Source organism: Grus americana, chromosome 15 (assembly GCF_028858705.1).
Source record: "Grus americana isolate bGruAme1 chromosome 15, bGruAme1.mat, whole genome shotgun sequence".
In the NCBI taxonomy this organism is placed as follows: domain Eukaryota; kingdom Metazoa; phylum Chordata; class Aves; order Gruiformes; family Gruidae; genus Grus; species Grus americana.
This window is the reverse complement of record NC_072866.1, coordinates 15,649,196-15,666,613: the sequence shown is the minus strand read 5'-3', so window position 1 is coordinate 15,666,613 and position 17,418 is coordinate 15,649,196. Positions and strand designations below refer to the sequence as shown.

The following is a 17,418-nucleotide window of genomic DNA, read 5'->3' as shown; positions in this document are numbered from 1 at the left end:
ATGTATTTCTTTCCCTGGTTGGCAGCAGCTTTAACCCATTAAGCAGCAGCAGGAAGCAAGCAAGCAAGCGAAAACACCAATGATGAGCAGCCTTACATTAAGAGATGTTGCCAAGCACCATATTTAATTCTGGTTCAGAGCATCGCTGAAAGAGGCTGTGGGTAGCACACAGGAGAGAACACCCCCACACTGCTTGAGAACAGCTTAGCAGTATAAGAAACTCAAACATTACCACACATGTGATTCAAGGATTTATTAAGTCATACATGCAAAACATATTGCTAATTGCATTAGCAAAAGATCAATGTAAAAACTTCACAACTTTGCGACTTTTATTTTTAAATTTTGCTTTAGTGGTTGAAAGGGTGTCATTCACCATTGGATTCCTGCCAGTTTAGGATGTACAGAACATTAGCACTAATTTACAGAACCTCACAGACCCAAGTTACCATTACTCAATCTATGCTGCATGTGTACACGTAGTGACATAAAAGAACACTTGTCTGCATTAGTCATGTTACACTGCTGGGGAGAGCTGGCAAACAGTGATATTTGAGAAGGTTCATAGTTTATAGAGGTTTAAAATACAAAAATTACTAAAATGTGTAAAGCTGCTTCACATGATTTTTACACCTAGTTAATATAGACTAAGAGCTCCTCAGAAAGCATATAACTTACTGGGTCAGAAATAACAGGAAAATAAGGAGCAGATGCTTGAACATTCTACACTACAAAAAAAAAAAACTTCTCAGGTTTTAAAATACAAGTTATATTGCTCAGTAAGAAAAGATTCTAAGAGAAAAGCGTTTACTACACAACAGTTGTGGGAATGACTGGTTGAGAGTTGTACCTCGCTGAATGCCCCCCACAGAAGTCAGAGGAATGTCCCTGTGAACACCAACCTCTCCCTGCCGCACCCCTGGGAACTGGTCGCTGGTTTTAACCTGTGCCAAACACCAATTCAGTTCCAGCGACCCTGGCAGTGTAGTGTCAGTCATCCGTACAGTGAGAAAATACTGTCTGGCACTATCGTTTCATCCAACCCGCTATCTCCTTATCCATCACCGTACAATGCTGTCAAAAGGACTAGATACACTTCGGTAAGAATAGTTATTTATTTATTTTTTTTAAATCACAGCAGCAAGAACTAGATTGCAACCAAGCCCTTACCAACGATAAAGCATTTTACACTGTGACTCGAGGGTGTCAGTCATCATCAAAGATTTAGGTTCAATATACAACGCTACGCAATGACTGGGGGGGGATTTTGAGAAAACACATAATAGTAAAACACAGAGTGCAGTGTTTTGCTAATTATACGGTACTGTTACTTACTGTGAAAAACTAGAAAGTGTTTTTGACTTTCCTACCAGAAATTAGAGTCATCTTCACAAAGAATCTTTAAAAAACAGTTTAGTGCTTAGTGTCCGTAGCACAACAATGCAACTTAGTTTGGCAACACTTAATTGAGCAAGAATAGGATTTTAAAAATAAGGCTTTACATAGGTTTGTCTTGTCAGGAGTTTGCTTTTTAGAAGAATGCAAGATAACTTTCATACTTTAAACAAAGGATACCGTGAAATTGTTGATTGGTTCAAGAATTTATGGAAGAGAACTAATTTATAACAGGAAAACTTGGCATTGAGTGTGAATGCTCCATTGTTCTGAGCAAAGCACAGGGCTTGGACCAGGAGGGGGAGGGTAACATTTACAGCAGCAGACATTTTCTCTTCCTCTTCTTTACAGGAGGGGGGCACAGAACTGCTCGAATAGCTTCATCGAACACTGTCTTGAGGCCTCGCTGCGTAAGTGCTGAGCATTCTAGGTATTTCACTGCACCTGTGGAAAGCAAAACAGCAATTACAAAGCAGTCTTCCACAATTACAGCAGCGCTGCTTCTAGCAAACTCCACAAGAAAAGCCAGGCATTTCTTTGAATTCAGGTACATCTTCCACAAACCACATTTAGCTCAACAATAAATAACCTCGCTGCCATCATACCAATCTCTTTTGCCATGGCAAGGCCCTGTGGGTAGGTGATAGGAGTCAGCTTCTTCTCCTTCAGTTTTTCAATAGTGTCCTTGTCATCCCGGAGATCGAGTTTGGTCCCCACTAAAATGATGGGGGTGTTGGGGCAATGGTGCCGCACCTCTGGATACCACTGCAAAAAAAAGAGCGTAGGTTGTATGGGGGCAGATTTCCACCAAGGCTCTCGAACTTTGGGACCAAAAGGCTCACAGTCCTTCACGGCACTTCCAAGAGTCATCAGGGCGTAGAGGGGAGAACATCAGACCCCGTTAAGGGGTTTACAAAACATTTCTAATGAAGTCACCAGGTATTTTTATTATATATACACACCTTAAAAATTTACCCTATTAAGGGCTGCATTTTCTCCACATACCAGAAAACCCTGATCTGTGCTTCCCTCACCTATGGAGACCACCTCTCATCTGAGGTCTCCCCAGTACCACACTGCAGAGTTGTCCAAGGACATGAAAGACTGTAACAGTAGCAGAGCATGTGCTGGAATGCTGGCTGATGCAAACACAGCCATATTTTTACACACATTTATTTTTTAATACTTTCCTTTAAATTGCCTTAAAAGGAAAGTTCCTGTTTGTGGTCTTAGCACCTTGTTGGCTGAACGCTCTCCAGCTACTGCTATCCTATCGCTGCATCAGGGAACAATTCATACTCAGGGCGCTTCACCTGCCCTGAACTTCCCTGACTTACAAGTTAGGCAAGTGGATTTCTGCCTTTTCAAATTACATTTCACATTGCCAGCCAAAAAAAAAAAAAAAATCCCCTAATATTTTCCAGCCACTGCTGTAAAGTGACCAGTATGTTAAACACTCAGCAATAAAACCATACCAGCTTGTACTTACCTTAGCACGGACATTTTCAAAGGAAGCGGGACTCACAAGGGAAAAGCAGATTAAGAAGACATCCTACAAAATAAGTTGTTAGAAGTTAGCCCAGTAGAGCAAAACAGCTCATGAAAAGGCCGATATCGCCAGCACCTGTATCACACTGTCACCTGTATCACACTTGTGAAAGGCCAGGTCAGTGCTACAGCTGCATGTGACAAGTAGAGGTAGCTTTCCCGGGGGGGGGGGGAATCATTCCCAGGCAGCTACAAGGAGACACAAAGGGAGGGGGAAACCAACAACAAATAGACTGCAGTCAAGTTTAAAATCAACTATTGCAGTAGCCAGCAACCAAGATGCTAATACTGTTGCATTACAAGCTTTTTTCCCCCCTAAATGTCATTTCTTCTCCCTCACTGACATTCAGAAAACAGCAAAAAAAAAAAGCACCACACTTCAGATCCTTGATGAACATGAAGCAACAAAGAGTCATCAAGACTGGCTTCAGAACTGGGGTGGAGGCTCTTTGCAGACCTCTAAGTCATTTAAGCCTTGAAAGACATGGAACTCATCAGCATAGGATGTTGCAAAGGGTTAACTGTTGGCACTAATTTTTTTTAAATCCAAATATACTATTAATGTAGTACTGTAAAGTAGTCTTAAATTGCAAAGGCAAAGTATACAGTATGGAATAAAAAAAAAAACCCATACAACGATGATTTCTACAATTATTACTTCCATGCCCAAGTCAGAAGAATCTTGTAGAGCTGTCACTTCTGCTGAATGTCAGTATAAAAAGATTTCAGAATTTCTCTATAACCAAATTAGGATTGAGAAGGGTATTAAAAACATCAAAGCTCCGTCCTTACCTTTCTAAATTATGAGAAAGCAGAGAGAAAAGGGGATGTTTTCAGGGATCTTACACACCTCGCTTTTCAATTGCGGGCAAAAAAAATTGTAAGTAAGAGCAGGTAAAAATATTTTAGAGCAAACGCTTACACTAACTGCCATACAGCATACACTTCAAAAAAAGAGTGAGCTTCATACATGACACACTGTAGCCTACAAGCATTCAGAATAACCACAAAATTAATTTTTGCAGTCTAACCAGATGAAGATTGTAATCTTGCTGTATGACCCAAAACTCAGTAAACATCTCTCCAACAAGCCCAACTTTCCCCAACCTACCTCTGCATCCGTACTTATTCCAGTATCAAATGTGTTAAAGAATCAGGCATTTCAGAATGTTAGTTGATTGTGCTGCATTTCAAGGCATTTTGTTAGGTCAGCATCTGACATCTGCACTGCTAAGCACTTGCAACCCAGTTGTTCATGCATCACCCCAACGAGTTTCCGTAGCAGCGTCCCAGAAGAAGAAAGAAACAACATCAAATAATGTGATACTATGGCCACTACTTCTGTTTTCCAATTCTGCAGGTTTGTGGTGACTGAAGTTCTGCATGTTACGCAGACTCTCTCCTTTACTAGCTCCAGAGATCAAAAAAAAAATCAGTGTAACCATGAGGAATTATCTGAAGATTTCAGGTGTCTTGCACACTACTAATCTTAGTAAGTAGGAGGAAAAGCTATTTGCAAGAAAAGGTTTAGTCTTAGCAACTCATATAAAGAGATTTGGTAACAGAGTTCTCAGATCTAGCAATTTGATAGTTCCAAGAAAAGTAGTTGTTTAAAAAAATAGGGGCCAATTTATCACTATGGTAAGCAAGACAAGATGACAGAACTTGGAACTGAAGTTTATTTAAAGTTTTACATACGGCAATAGGTTGATCTGTCAGACTGGATGATATATTCTTACCATTGGTTCCTCCAACCTAATAACAGTAGGAGATAAAGTTACTCCTAAAATGGATTTAAGGGAGAACATTCTCTCAGTCAGCGATGTGTGCTCACAAATATTGACAACATGGCTTTTCTTCTGGAGAGAGACACACAGCCCTGGAGTTCAGCACAACCAGCTACCTGCATCCAGAACAGAGCACCAGACCTCCCCATAAACGTCCGTCTGCATTGTCAGGGGAGGCTTCCAAAAGCAAACCTCTATGAAAAGCATCCTCCTAACTTAATTTTCTTTTTGGTTTGGTCTCCTGAGGAAACAAGGTTAAACATCTTTTCTGAACTAACTTCTTCCTTCCCCAAATATTTAAAAATAATGGTAGATTTCAAATATATTCAGGAGAAGGCATTAAATTCCTGTATATTTTAAGGAAGAAAAAAATATGAATAAGGGAGAGAGACAAATTAATGCCTCTGCTATGGCAAAGTTCTTACTGTGAAGTTCTTAACTGTTGAACTGCTGGGTGGCAGATAATTTTGTGGGTTTTTTTGTCCCTCAAGTGATGATGAATCTACATGTTGCACAAGTCTAAAATCTGAAGACTGCTTCATAAGAAGTTCCAGACTTACCACCCTGTCTCATTTTCTGCTGTAAAAACCCATCCAAATACCTGGGAGCACTTCAAACCTTTACTTAACAGTTATACATGCTTGTACAGAAGAGATTTTTTCCCCAAAGTTATGCTTAGACTGACGTGGAATTCTTTTGCAGTCTGTCAGAAAGCCACAGCTATTTTAGCAGGCTGAAGACATGCACATGCATTCTGTCCCTCTGTCACAGGGGAGGAACAATATTCTCCCTTACACACTTTCTCACACTACTGAGTGATCTTTCAACATACCTTTTTCTACCCCGAGATAGTTTTTTTTGAAAATATTTTTATATGAAGCAAAGCCTAAGTTCTCCTAAGTATCCTACAAATATCTAAATATTAGTGAAAAACAGGTTTCCATTGTCTCTCTTCCTAGAAAAGGCAGACAGTTCTGGCATTTCTACTAGAGTTGCCTACAACTGGCAAGTCCATATCCATCTTGGGTATCGTAACTGATGGGAAAGCCTAATTGTAAGAGTTAGTGAGCAGTGAATTAAGGAAAACTGTGAATTAAGGCAGTTTACAAAAAAAAAACCAAAGCACCAGAGTTCATTAAGTAAGATTCACAGTATTGAAGAGAACAGTTATGCTGTAGAATAACTGGAAGTTTTGCATTTTACATTATTAGCATTGAATATATATATTCGACAGTTAACAACAGTAATCAACGCCAAACCCCCCTGCAAATTACCACCTTTCTTTACTTATAGCACAGCTCCACCAGATCAAAGTAACTGCTCTAAGGAGACTAGAAAACCAGTCTCTACAAAGATTAACTGCAGCTGCCGTCGCACTGGGAAGAGCAGAGCGGATTACTTCAGCATTTTCCTTCTAGAAGGAAGGATGCAGCACACGGACAGGACTTAACCAGTTGCAAGCATGAAAGACAGAAGCACGTTCGTATTGATGTTATAGCACAAACTACAGTAAGTAATAAAATAGCCACAGGCTTAAGTATATTTGAAAGCTCCGACCCAGCCTCTGTCAACACCAAGAATATCTTCATTCAGGACTGCCTCTTTCACGTTTAGAACATCTTCAGGGAGACTAAACAATATCAAGTGCTTAGCAGTGACAGTGTCAGGTTGCAGCCAAACATCACGCCTCAAAACAAAAACAAGCCCTGCTTTTGGCAGGCATGCTGACCTTAAAATCAATGGACTAGCTGATGGGACTATTCACCAAGGGGTTCTTTTTGATTTGTTTTGGGGTTTCGTTTTGGTTTTTTCTTCTTGTTTTAAATCAAGCATTCTAGTTGATTCTCAGGCTACAAGTACACAAAAGCCAACGTGTATCAGGCATGCAAATACACAAGCATGCAAATTTTAACATTTGTACAACTGTAGACCCATTTAAGATTATAATATTACAGCTACAGCACGTAGGATGAAGGAAGGTAGCTTGCAACAAGTCACTGTTACTAATAAATACAACTCCAGATGTGACAACGTTGGCCATATGTTCAAAAAGAAAAAAACCTCTATGTTAGACAAAGCTGTACAGATTCTTTCTAGTTTCACGCTGTAGTTCTTACTGTTTGCGGATAGGAGAGTGGACGTAGTCTGTCATAGTCCTCTTGACCAGCTGTATCCCACAAACCCAGATTGACCGGTTTTCCATCAACCATTACATTAGCAGAGTAGTTGTCGAAACTAAAAAATAAAGTTAGCTGCATTAGCTTGCAGTAAAATAGGGCACCCAAGGACTTTCCTATAGGGTCCTACCTGGGAACACTACAAAAGGAAACATTTTTATTGCATCCTTCTGCTCCCCAGAAACAGTGAAGTTGTTCTTTAAATAGAATGGAAAGAAAAAGTATGCACAACAGACTTGGTCCAGTCTGACAGAAGTCATCTTTTTCATTGCTCTTCCAAAGGACGTGTTAATCTCAGTAAGTACAGGAAAGCAATGCACTTAGCAAGCACGTTCTGGTCTTAGTGGGATGTTCAGCAAGTTAATCTGTCTCATTTTGTAAGACTTGGAATAGAAGACACATGAGCAACAACCAAGGAATCCTTAATGAAACAGAAGGTGAGGAAAAAAAGCCTTATTAATCCTGCTAATCAAAAACCCCTCCAATGAAATAGCAAAGTTAATAACCAGGGGCCAGGAGAGGCATGATTTTTATCTCATCACTACTGTAGGTGCAAAGGTTTTAATGACTTGGTTAAAGTAAGTTCACTGGGAACAAAAGCATACTGTAACACAAAAAATCTGAATTTAAGACCCAAAAAAGGAAACAGGAGTAATTAAGACAACAAGGTCTTGCAAGGGTAACTAACATCATCTGTAAATCACATTAGAAAGTATTTTGTTATCTGAAACTCATCAATACTTACAGAGAGCCAGATAAATATAGACACATCCACTAAGGGCAAAGCAGCTGCTTGTGTATAGAACACCTCCCCACAACAAGCCCTCAAAAAGAGAACTACACTAATACTGATACTGCCAAATCCTTACATGCAAGAAAACGGGAAGCACCAAATAAATGAATCCCCACAATCACGCCTGAGGAGCTATAGAGCCATGGCTGGCTTAGCACAGGATTGACAATAGCACAAAAAGGGGAAGGGAAAACAACCAAAAAATCTCTAGCCACATAAACCAACTATTTCTGACTACTATACGATGTTTTACAAGCTGGTCAGTCTCAGGACTGCTTATTATGAATCATATTAAAGATAGAAATAATACATTATTTTAAAAGAGAACAGCATCTGATAAAACGTTAGTAATAATAAGCTAGGCCTTGTGAGCAGAGAGGCACAAATCAGACGGAGCATGAATGCACACAGGTACAACTGTGCTAAGCAGTAAAAGCCCAAGGTGCTTCTCCTTACACACCCCCAGATACTCAGTTAAACATTTCAGATCAAGCTGAGGGGTGCCTGCAGCCAGTTCAAACCATTCAAGTAAGGAATCTGGAATGGAGTAAGAACAGAGAAGTTGACATAAATGAGTTTTTAGGATTTTATAAAAGTACTTACACAGTGGGTATATATTCTCCAGGAAATGCATTGGTTGTGTAACTGATGAGTAGGCATGTTTTACCTACAGCACTGTAAAAAGAGAAAGTTCACATGTAAAAACCATTCATCTTGAATAATGAGAAAAATTATTCCTTTTAGGGAAGAAAATTGATTACATCTAGTCACCTAAGGAACAATTGAGTGTCAGTAGTCAGTGCTGTGCAGGAAAACAGCTGATACACTGTAGCCTTAAGATTACTGGCAATGAAAACACACCTAATATAAACACCCACTTTGTGAAGTGGTAAATTACCAAATTGTGTTCATCTTTAGACAAAAACCCCACAAGTATTAATAAGACTAGTAACATCTGCTAGTCACCTGACTGAATACTCATCAAGACCACCTTATTCCAACTCTCTGAAGTTAAAAAAAAAAAACAAACCAAAAAAACCTGATAATTATTTCCAGATATCCATTACACAAATCCAAAATTCTTTTTTTTTTTTCAGAAACTGGTAAACTTTCACATAAGTAAAGTTTGAAAAAGCTTGAAAAGTATAATTTGTCAACACATCATTACTTTTGAGTATTTGAGGAAAAATTACAAATTATAACCCTGACAGTATTTACTGCTATTGCAAAATGACTCCCCACGTGCATTTGTCAACTATTCAAACATATCACAAACTGATTTATAGATAAATTACATTCCAATATTGGAGAACTTGGAACACCAAACCTTCCCCCACAGACCTAATTCTGAACAGCCTGAAACAGGGGCAGGACAAGGTTCTGTTCCAGGTTTCCTTCAAAACTCTGGCAGCCAGCTCCTTCCCTCTCCACATCTTATCTAGAGTCAAACATTAGATTAATGACACCATTGAATTTTTGTTACAGTTTCAATTAAAGGGTTGAAAAACTTTAAATTGGACCATATTTCTTTTTTAAAATAGACTCTGCAAAGAGTGGTTCCAACACTGCTGCAGACTGGTTCCCATGCCAGCTTCTCACTTGAGGTGCATAATCCTTTAACAATGTGAGAGATTCCAGAGGTGAGCGTGCAACTAGTTCCTCAAAGCGGTAGTATTAGCCCAGACAGCCTTACAGTCTTCCCAACCACTCTTCTCAAACAGACACACTTCCACGCAAGGAAAACTGTTGTCTTGCAGATGTTTTATCACTACAATGATTTGCTCAAAGCGAGTCAGCAGTAACTTTGAAACCTTACTGTACTTACACATATAATCTTACTGTTAGGTTTGACTCATGAGCCTCCTGAACTAAATCTTTCACAAGCTGAAGGAACTCATTAAAGTTTTAGTCTGGAACTACAGTTAATATTGAAAAACAAAACACCAAACCACAAACCCAACCCAAGAACTAAATGCTATTGCTAAAAATATCCTATTATCCTTTAACTTTTGCAGAAGAAAAAACCCAAAACAACTCACAGAAACAAGCTTTAGTCAGGGGCTTACTAGCTCCCCAGCTGCAAACAACTGGAGGCATTTGTATCTGAATTTTACTATGTACCTTTTAAATCATTGCATTTCTTCTCTTGATTTCGAAGCACACGGACTGTCCCTTCGCTTAACAAAGACCATATTCAAAACGTTATTCAAAATGATTTAACACTCAACAGTAACCAACCAGCCTTATCTAGTGACTCACAGTTTAAGGTAAGTTAAGTAGATTTGAGCTTTGTCACAACCGTAAGTTACTGTGTATGTTGTAGCTCAATCTGTAGCAAGTCTCTCCATTAAACTTTACGCAGTTCCATACTGCAGTAGCCGAAGAAGTTATGTGATAGCAGCCTCTGACAACATCACCTTAAATGCCTGAGCTATGAAAGAGTTGCTTCAGTGTGCAAAATTATCTAGTATTTTATCCTACGTGCCCATTTTTAATTGTAATTTTATGTTTGAGCTGACACCTAGCATAATTTCCCATTTGCTGCAACTCTCTCAAATCATACCATGCAGTTTTCCACACTACTTTTCACACCTGCTTCTAAGGAAACAAGATGCCAGCTCCTTGCACAGTCTGAGATTTTTTTTTTTTCCTTTCAGCATGCACACTCTCTTACCAATTACAACAAAGGGGACATTTAATTCTATTCTTGATAAGTGCAATCTCTGAACGTTTTCCTGCAGTAACAGGCTTGAGATCTACTTTTGGGCACAAAAGTAGAAGAGGTATTTACCATTCAAAAACTTCCATGGGAAAGAACCAGGGAGCAGTATGACAACACAGCTAAGCTAATTTAACAGCTGTCAAAAGAGGAGATCCCATCTTATCTCTTGCAGTGGCATTCACTGAGTCTGTAACAAGCCAGAACAAGGAGTCAAGGAAAGCTATTCACTCTGCCACCCCCATAAGGGCCACTTGCTATTTCAGCTCCCTGAGCTATTAGTTAGATCAGCTTGAATATACTGCTGAATTGCACTCACAACACAATCGAGCAGGCTTTAAAGGACAAACGTGAAAACCTTCAAAATACCAAGAGGAGCAAAAGCCAGATTCTTTGGGAAACTTCTTGAGGCAGAGGCTACGTGTTCTCATGCTTCTAAAAACCTGTTTGGTCTGATGTTTCATTTTCCAGTAAGTTCATTACAGGGAATTTAAGCTTCTAACAAATTAATGTTGAACTCAACATTTTCAGCAGCGATCAAGAACTTTGCACCCAGGCTCCCTCACTCACCTTGCACTGAAACTGGTGAGTCTGCTCTGGCTAATCAAAACAGCGCAGGAAGGAGGTGGTGAGAGATTTCATTCCAAGCTTAGAACTGCCTGTAGTGTGTTTCTGCAGCACCAATCAGCCAGAGTCATTTAAACAAGAAAAAACACGTTCCACAACCCTGTTTCAGACTTGCTCCATCTAGGTTTCCTGCTTTCCTTGCCTTTTGGCTCACTGCCCTACAAATCAGATCATTATGGTCACCAGTCTTAAAAATAAACACTAATGTCTACTTTGATTTATAAAGTACATTCTCTAAGTACTTTATCAACTTTTTTAGACTTCTAACTTCTGTATTAAAGCGAGTCCCCTAAAGAGAATTCCAACTGTTTGGCAAAATATAAATCCTTGTACATAAAGGCTGAGACTAAGAAACTAAAATAATACCAAACCAAGATTAGTCATAACAAGATTTCTAGCAACTACTTAATCATAGCTCTGTCCACCCACTGTTACATAAATGAAACTACTAACATTTCACTGTAATTAAAAATATGGCCTACAGAAATCCAGCATTTTAACCACTTAACAATAAATGAAAGATTTACAAAAGACAGCACCGAGTCCCTTATTGCATCTGGGTACCATCCAGGAATCAATGTATGTCTATAACCACATACGTATTAATTCCTGAAAACTAAACGTGTCATCTCTTTCCTGGCCTTATTTACACTAACAAGTTTTATGAAGTTTCCACACTGCATTAGAGCTGCTTGGAGCCATGTTATGTGACATGCACTGAAAATTCCGTTGGAGGACCTGCACCAGCATTTCTTTCACTCTAAAGGCACTGGAGCTGCACAGATGGTTGAGAGTCTCCTGCTTTCCTGCAGCTAAAAATTAATTGTGATAATTTAGCTCCCATTTGCAGGCATGGTAGTGGAGGCCAGCAGAAGTACTTGCTGGTTTAATTCTGGAAGCACTGGTATCTGCAAACAGGTGGCAGCCTTTACAAAAAGCTTTGATTATATCATTTCTTTCTCTCTCTGATCCACATGAACAACTTCCCTAGCAGATATGATGCACAGCAGCCCAGGTCTTCACTCAGACATTTAAGAGTAGCTGAGATTTCCATAGCACCATCCTCAGATCAAAAGTTCAGTATTTTTGCTATAGTAGGTTTAGTCACATACGTTTCTGCCAGATAAGCTGTTTTACTTGCTATGACACACCCTCTCCCAAATATGCTGTTCAGTACCTACAATACTACTACATTTTTTAAACTTTAAAAAAGTTCAGTAACACAAGTTACTAAATTTCAAGTCACTGCACTCCCTACAGATTGCATTGGAGAGATCCAAGGTGTTCAGCATCTTACGCGAACACTGCACTACACTCAGTAAGCAGCCAATTACGCTCCCCCCTTCTCAACAAGCTATCAAATCAAATATAGCATGGCTTTAGCAGACAAGGTCTCAAATTAATCAGAATTCCAAACAGGGACTCTTAATTTACTGCTCTTGTTCTTACAATATTTCTACAATTAAAAAAATGCCTACAGAAGAGCATGAAGTTTGACCATTTCTGTGGCATCTAGTAATCATTTCTCCAAAACGCAGAACTTCTCCTAACATTACACAACATCACTGGAGATTTCATACCACTTAACAGCTGCCTTTTTAGAGTGAAAACAAAAGCCGCTAAAAATAACTGACACCAATGCTTTTTCCTCAAGTGTCAATCAACAGCAATTCTTGCAGTTACTCAAGTGGAGTGCTCTTCATCTGTCCTGCACATTCCTCCTGCTCTATATCATCAAGAAATCAAGGCAACAGTTGCCATTTTCCCCCAAACAATCCTCACAGTGAAGGAAAAAAAAAAGGGCAAAATATGATAGCACAACTAGCATACACGCCATGTTTTTCTTGTCAAATTAGTTGTCTAAACAGATACTAGTCAAAGCTCAAAGAACTGAGTTGCATATGAGAAACAGCCTACTCATTTATACCTTAAAAAAATAATCTCACACATACTTCTAGAGCTTTGTTTGTTTTGCTCCTAATAGATCTTTGCTCAAGGTACATAAAACAATACCCAAGTTTTATATTACATAAGCAAATCTTTAACTTGCATTGTTTTACAGAAACACTAAAGCTTTAACCTTATCTAAGCCAAACATTACACATTTCCTAGAATACCTGTAATGCCTGAACTTTTGAAGCAGCAGCACAGAGAAACACAAATAGTTAAAAGATTTTTTTAAAAACACTGAATGGAGAATGATGCAAAGCTACCAAAAATGAGCAATAGTAGCTGAATGGAACCTTAGGAGAGATTTGCTTCTAACTAAGGAGGAAGGAAAACAAGCTACTGTATTTTGTTCACACAAAACTCAGGTAGAGTTACACCACTTCCATTTCCAAGACAAAGAGCAATAAATATGTTCAGAAGTGGGGTGGTTTACAAAGCAAATTATGAACTGTTTTGTTGAATGAATTCCTGAACATTATACAGTTTGTGCTGAGTTCTCAAGGAGGAAATAGACTGAACTTTTCTCCCCACCCAAACATGATGCATCACATTTATTTACAGCAGTCACAGACAACAGTTCAGTTGAATTAAAAAATCTGATATAATAGAAAAGCAAATTTGTTGGGTTTACAATCAATATAACCAAAGGAACAGTCCATAGTTATCCTATTTAGCATCAAAGAATTACTTTGAATTACTATGAAAAGTCTTCATTTGTTATGATGCCACTTTCGTGTTCATACTACTCAGAATCTTACACAGTAAGTGAAAACAAATTTGTTATACAGAGTAAGTTTATCTTTAAACCATACTTAGCTGCCTTTTTAGGGATTCTACATCTTAAAAATCAAACCAACAAAAAAAAAACCCCACACAAATAACTTGAAAATTAAGGCACCACATGAAATTACAGACAGTGGCTGGACCATTTAGCTACACTTCACTCCTCTGTCATCAACAGAAGTTAGCTGTGATACCAATTATGCTCAGCCTACACTGGGATTTTTGTTTCTCCTAAGGGAAAAAAACCCTCTCAAACTGCATAAGACAAGTCTTGTTTTCCAGCTGGCCTGTGATGTTCCCCTGAGCTCTGACATCCAGTAAGAGAAAGAATGCCTCCAAGTTGATGGGAACAGCATCACGGAGAATATTCAACAGTACCAAACACACAACTTTTTCCCCACCACAATACCGGCATTCCTCACATTGAAATCCAATAGCTAAACTTAAGAGTTAACTCGATTCTAGAAAGCATCCTCAAGTTGTTTCACTTATAAGTGATGCCATATTAGAATGCTGTGGGCGTAACAGTTCTTTACAGACAAGTATATCCTTAATTATTTGTATTTCAAGTGGTTTATCAGTCTCCTTTAGACAGGAGCCTTACAAGCCTAGATGTACGCATGCAGAAAAACAGTTTCTGCTCACAAGCAGTTATGATCTGCTTAGAATTCAGCACATTTCACTTAGTTTTACTGCAAGAATCAGATGTCGAAAATCAAGCTACAAACAGTAATAAGTTTGTTACTTTCACAAAAGATATTTCAAATCAATATTAAATTTCTCATATAGTTAAAAGCATTATAATTTTTTTAATACACTTTGATTACTTCGGTGTGTCTAGCGATAGATGAAACACCAGAAGCGGGAGAGAGCTGCACGGTGAGCCGGGAGAAGCGGCCCACCCTGCCAGAACCAACCCGGGGCGCACCCCCTCCCCTGCCACGGCAGGCGAAGCCACTTCTGTCAGCACGAACAGGGAGGGATTCCTCGGCCCCCACACCGCACCAACCCCCGGAGCACCTTCCCCCCGCAATCCAGGGCTGGGGGAAGCAGGCAGCACCGAGACCCCCCCCCCCCCCGCCGCTGAGGAACACCCCAGCGGGAACCTCGCTCTCCCGTTCCCCGCTCCCGAGGCAGCCACCATTTGCTCGCAGCAGTCATCGCCTTGCCCCACGCTTCCCTCCCCTCCCCCGCCACCAGCAGGAAGCCGCGGCCGCCACCCACCCGCCCACCCCACCGCCTCGGCGCGAACACCCCCAGCCCCGGCGAGCCCCCGCACCCCTCAGCGCCGGCAAGGCCGCGCCTGGGCCCCGCGGCGGGGGCGCCCACAACTTGCGGCAGGGCCCGGGCGGCCCGCGCCGCTCCCCGCCCCACGGGCGGACACCCTTTCCCCTCCCCTCCCCCCCCCCCGGGTGCCGGCGGAGCTCCCTACGGCGAGGGCCCGACCGAGGGGTCCCCTCAGACTTACCCGTCGCCCACCACCACACACTTGATGGCCTGCATCGGGGCTGCGCCGCGGCGGCGGGTCCTGCTGCTGAGCGGGGCGGGGAGGACCGCGCAAGAAGGGAGCCGGCGGCGGTCTCCGCACCGGGTCGCGGCCGCCTCCGCCCTGTGCCTGGGAGCAGGGACGAGGCAGCGGCCACCACCCAAAGCGGGGAGAGGGAGGACTGCGGGGAAACAGGAAGCGGCCGCTCCACTCACATCCGGCCAGGCTGCGCTCGGCCCCCGCGGCCCCGCCTTCGGGCCCGCTCGGCGACACCCCGCCCTCACGGGGAGCCGCTTCGGCGCCGCCGCTTCGGGCCTCTTCGGCCAGACGGCGCGCGGAACCGAACGGGCTTCGGGCCGTTTCGGCACCGCTCGGATTTCTCCGTCGCGGCGGGATGGCTTCGGGCGCGTTCGGCTGCGCTTACCTCCGAGCAGGAGCGGCCGCCATGCTTGTGCTACTAGCCCAGTCGGGGAACCGGGGTCCACCCTCCGCTCCCTCCACCTCAGGACCAGGGAGGCCCCCAGGGTGATCCTTTTTTTTTTTTTTTCCCCCCCCCTTGATCAGTCAGGGCCTTACTGAAATGTGATGTCATGTGCTGGCACTGCTGAGATAAGCAAGCGGCCTCATACTGTGAGCCGGGCTGGCAGCGGTGTGCAGGCCGCAGGAGAGCAGCTCGCCCAGCGGGGAGGCCGTGCTGCCGTCTCCAGCCAGCATCTGGTCCTGGACACGAGTCAGGACATCATCCCACACCAGCCCTGTCCACCTCCTCACTGGCGACGTATCGACCTGCCGCCACGCTGTCATGTCGTGACGAACCTGTCAAACACAAAGCTGTCTTGACACCACCTGGGATCCTGTCTTTCACTCCTGACACGGTCTTAACACAACCCTAGCAGCCATCCACTATTGGGACATCATGCACCAATCTGATTCTTTGCATCTCAGGAAGCATGTTAATGTGACATTACGTTTGCCCTGTAGGTTGACTGAGCGGATATAACTCAAGTTACCAGAGACGTTCCCGATGTGCTGCTGGGGGTAGGTGCCCATTTTCCCCAGCCAGCCACCCGCCGTGGGACAGGACTCTCACTTGGTGTGCCAGCACAGTGCAGAGCCAGAACATTTCCCTTCATTGATGGATCCTCACACCGCCCGCCCTCCTCCTCAGCTGCTATGGCATTAATTAGCTGCTTGCAAGTTTTAGAGCAGATCAGCGCAGAGCCTTTGTAGGATGGGACAGCCCAGGGACTGTCAGGCTACGCAGAGCCTCGGGTTCCTTTTTTCCCCAAGCAAACCAGTTATTTTTAGGCACTGTTGAAGTAAAAGTCAAGTAGAGCAGGTCCAGTGATCCCAGGAGTCTTTTAATTTCTGCAATTAGTTCTTGCCATAATTCTACTTGGCAGAGAAGCTTCTGGCTGGACTGGTGTGTATGAGTGCTATTCCCTTTGCATTGCCATCCATTCCTCAAAGTATGGGGAAAGGGCCTATGCACATGCTGCTTCTGCAAAGTGATGATGAATTCACTGAAAACAATACAGTGCACCACCATGGGTTTTCCAGTCCTTCTATTAATTTTGGAACATTTCTAAATTATTTTGATACCACACAACGCAACCCCATCAGTGGACAGAGCATTCTGTGATATTTATTCTGTTCCATTTTTCTTTCGCTGAGCGAAGATAATTCTCAGATATTTCACATTAGTGGGGAAAACATCATAACTATCTCTGTGAACTGGAAGGCTATTTTTGCAACACTTGTACGTCCATGTTCCCTCATACAGATGGAAACTGAAATGACTTGTCATTTAAGCTAAATATCCTTAAAGCCAAGACTCTGCTGCTGCCAATGACCTGGCAACTGTTCTCTACCCAGCAGCCCGGAGCTGCGGAAGAGAGGTGTGGGCAGTATCGCAGTGCTCCTGCTGTTCTTGGCTGCTACAACAGGTTTTGGGGCCGTTGACATACTGCACAGAAACAGAGCAGACATGAAGACCGTCTAATTTATGTCATGGTCTTGGGGAGACCCAGAACATGAGAAGATTCAAGTGACATGTAAAACTGCTTCTGATTTTCCCACCACCTACCTATTCCTCCACTGGTTCTTTTTTATCCAGTGTAGAACAGATGGATGACTAGAGTTTTTTACATGAA

General features: G+C 42.1%; 1 protein-coding gene across 2 annotated transcripts; it reads right to left on the bottom strand.

Moving 5' to 3' along the window:
* Window positions 1–238: 238 nt before the first annotated feature.
* RAC1 (Rac family small GTPase 1) lies at window positions 239–15,575 on the bottom strand. 2 transcript variants are annotated; one of them, XM_054842440.1, is made up of 7 exons: window positions 15,248–15,517; window positions 8,304–8,375; window positions 6,848–6,965; window positions 4,642–4,698; window positions 2,885–2,947; window positions 2,001–2,160; window positions 239–1,839 (listed from the first exon to the last, which is right to left on the bottom strand). In XM_054842440.1, exons 1-7 carry the CDS (start codon window positions 15,280–15,282, stop codon window positions 1,709–1,711), a joined length of 636 nt encoding a protein of 211 aa, XP_054698415.1. In that variant the 5' UTR covers window positions 15,283–15,517; the 3' UTR covers window positions 239–1,708. The 2 variants fall into 2 exon arrangements, with proteins under 2 accessions (XP_054698415.1, XP_054698414.1); XM_054842439.1 differs by lacking the exon at window positions 4,642–4,698 and having other exon boundaries at window positions 15,248–15,575.
* Between the last annotated feature and the right edge of the window lie 1,843 nt (window positions 15,576–17,418).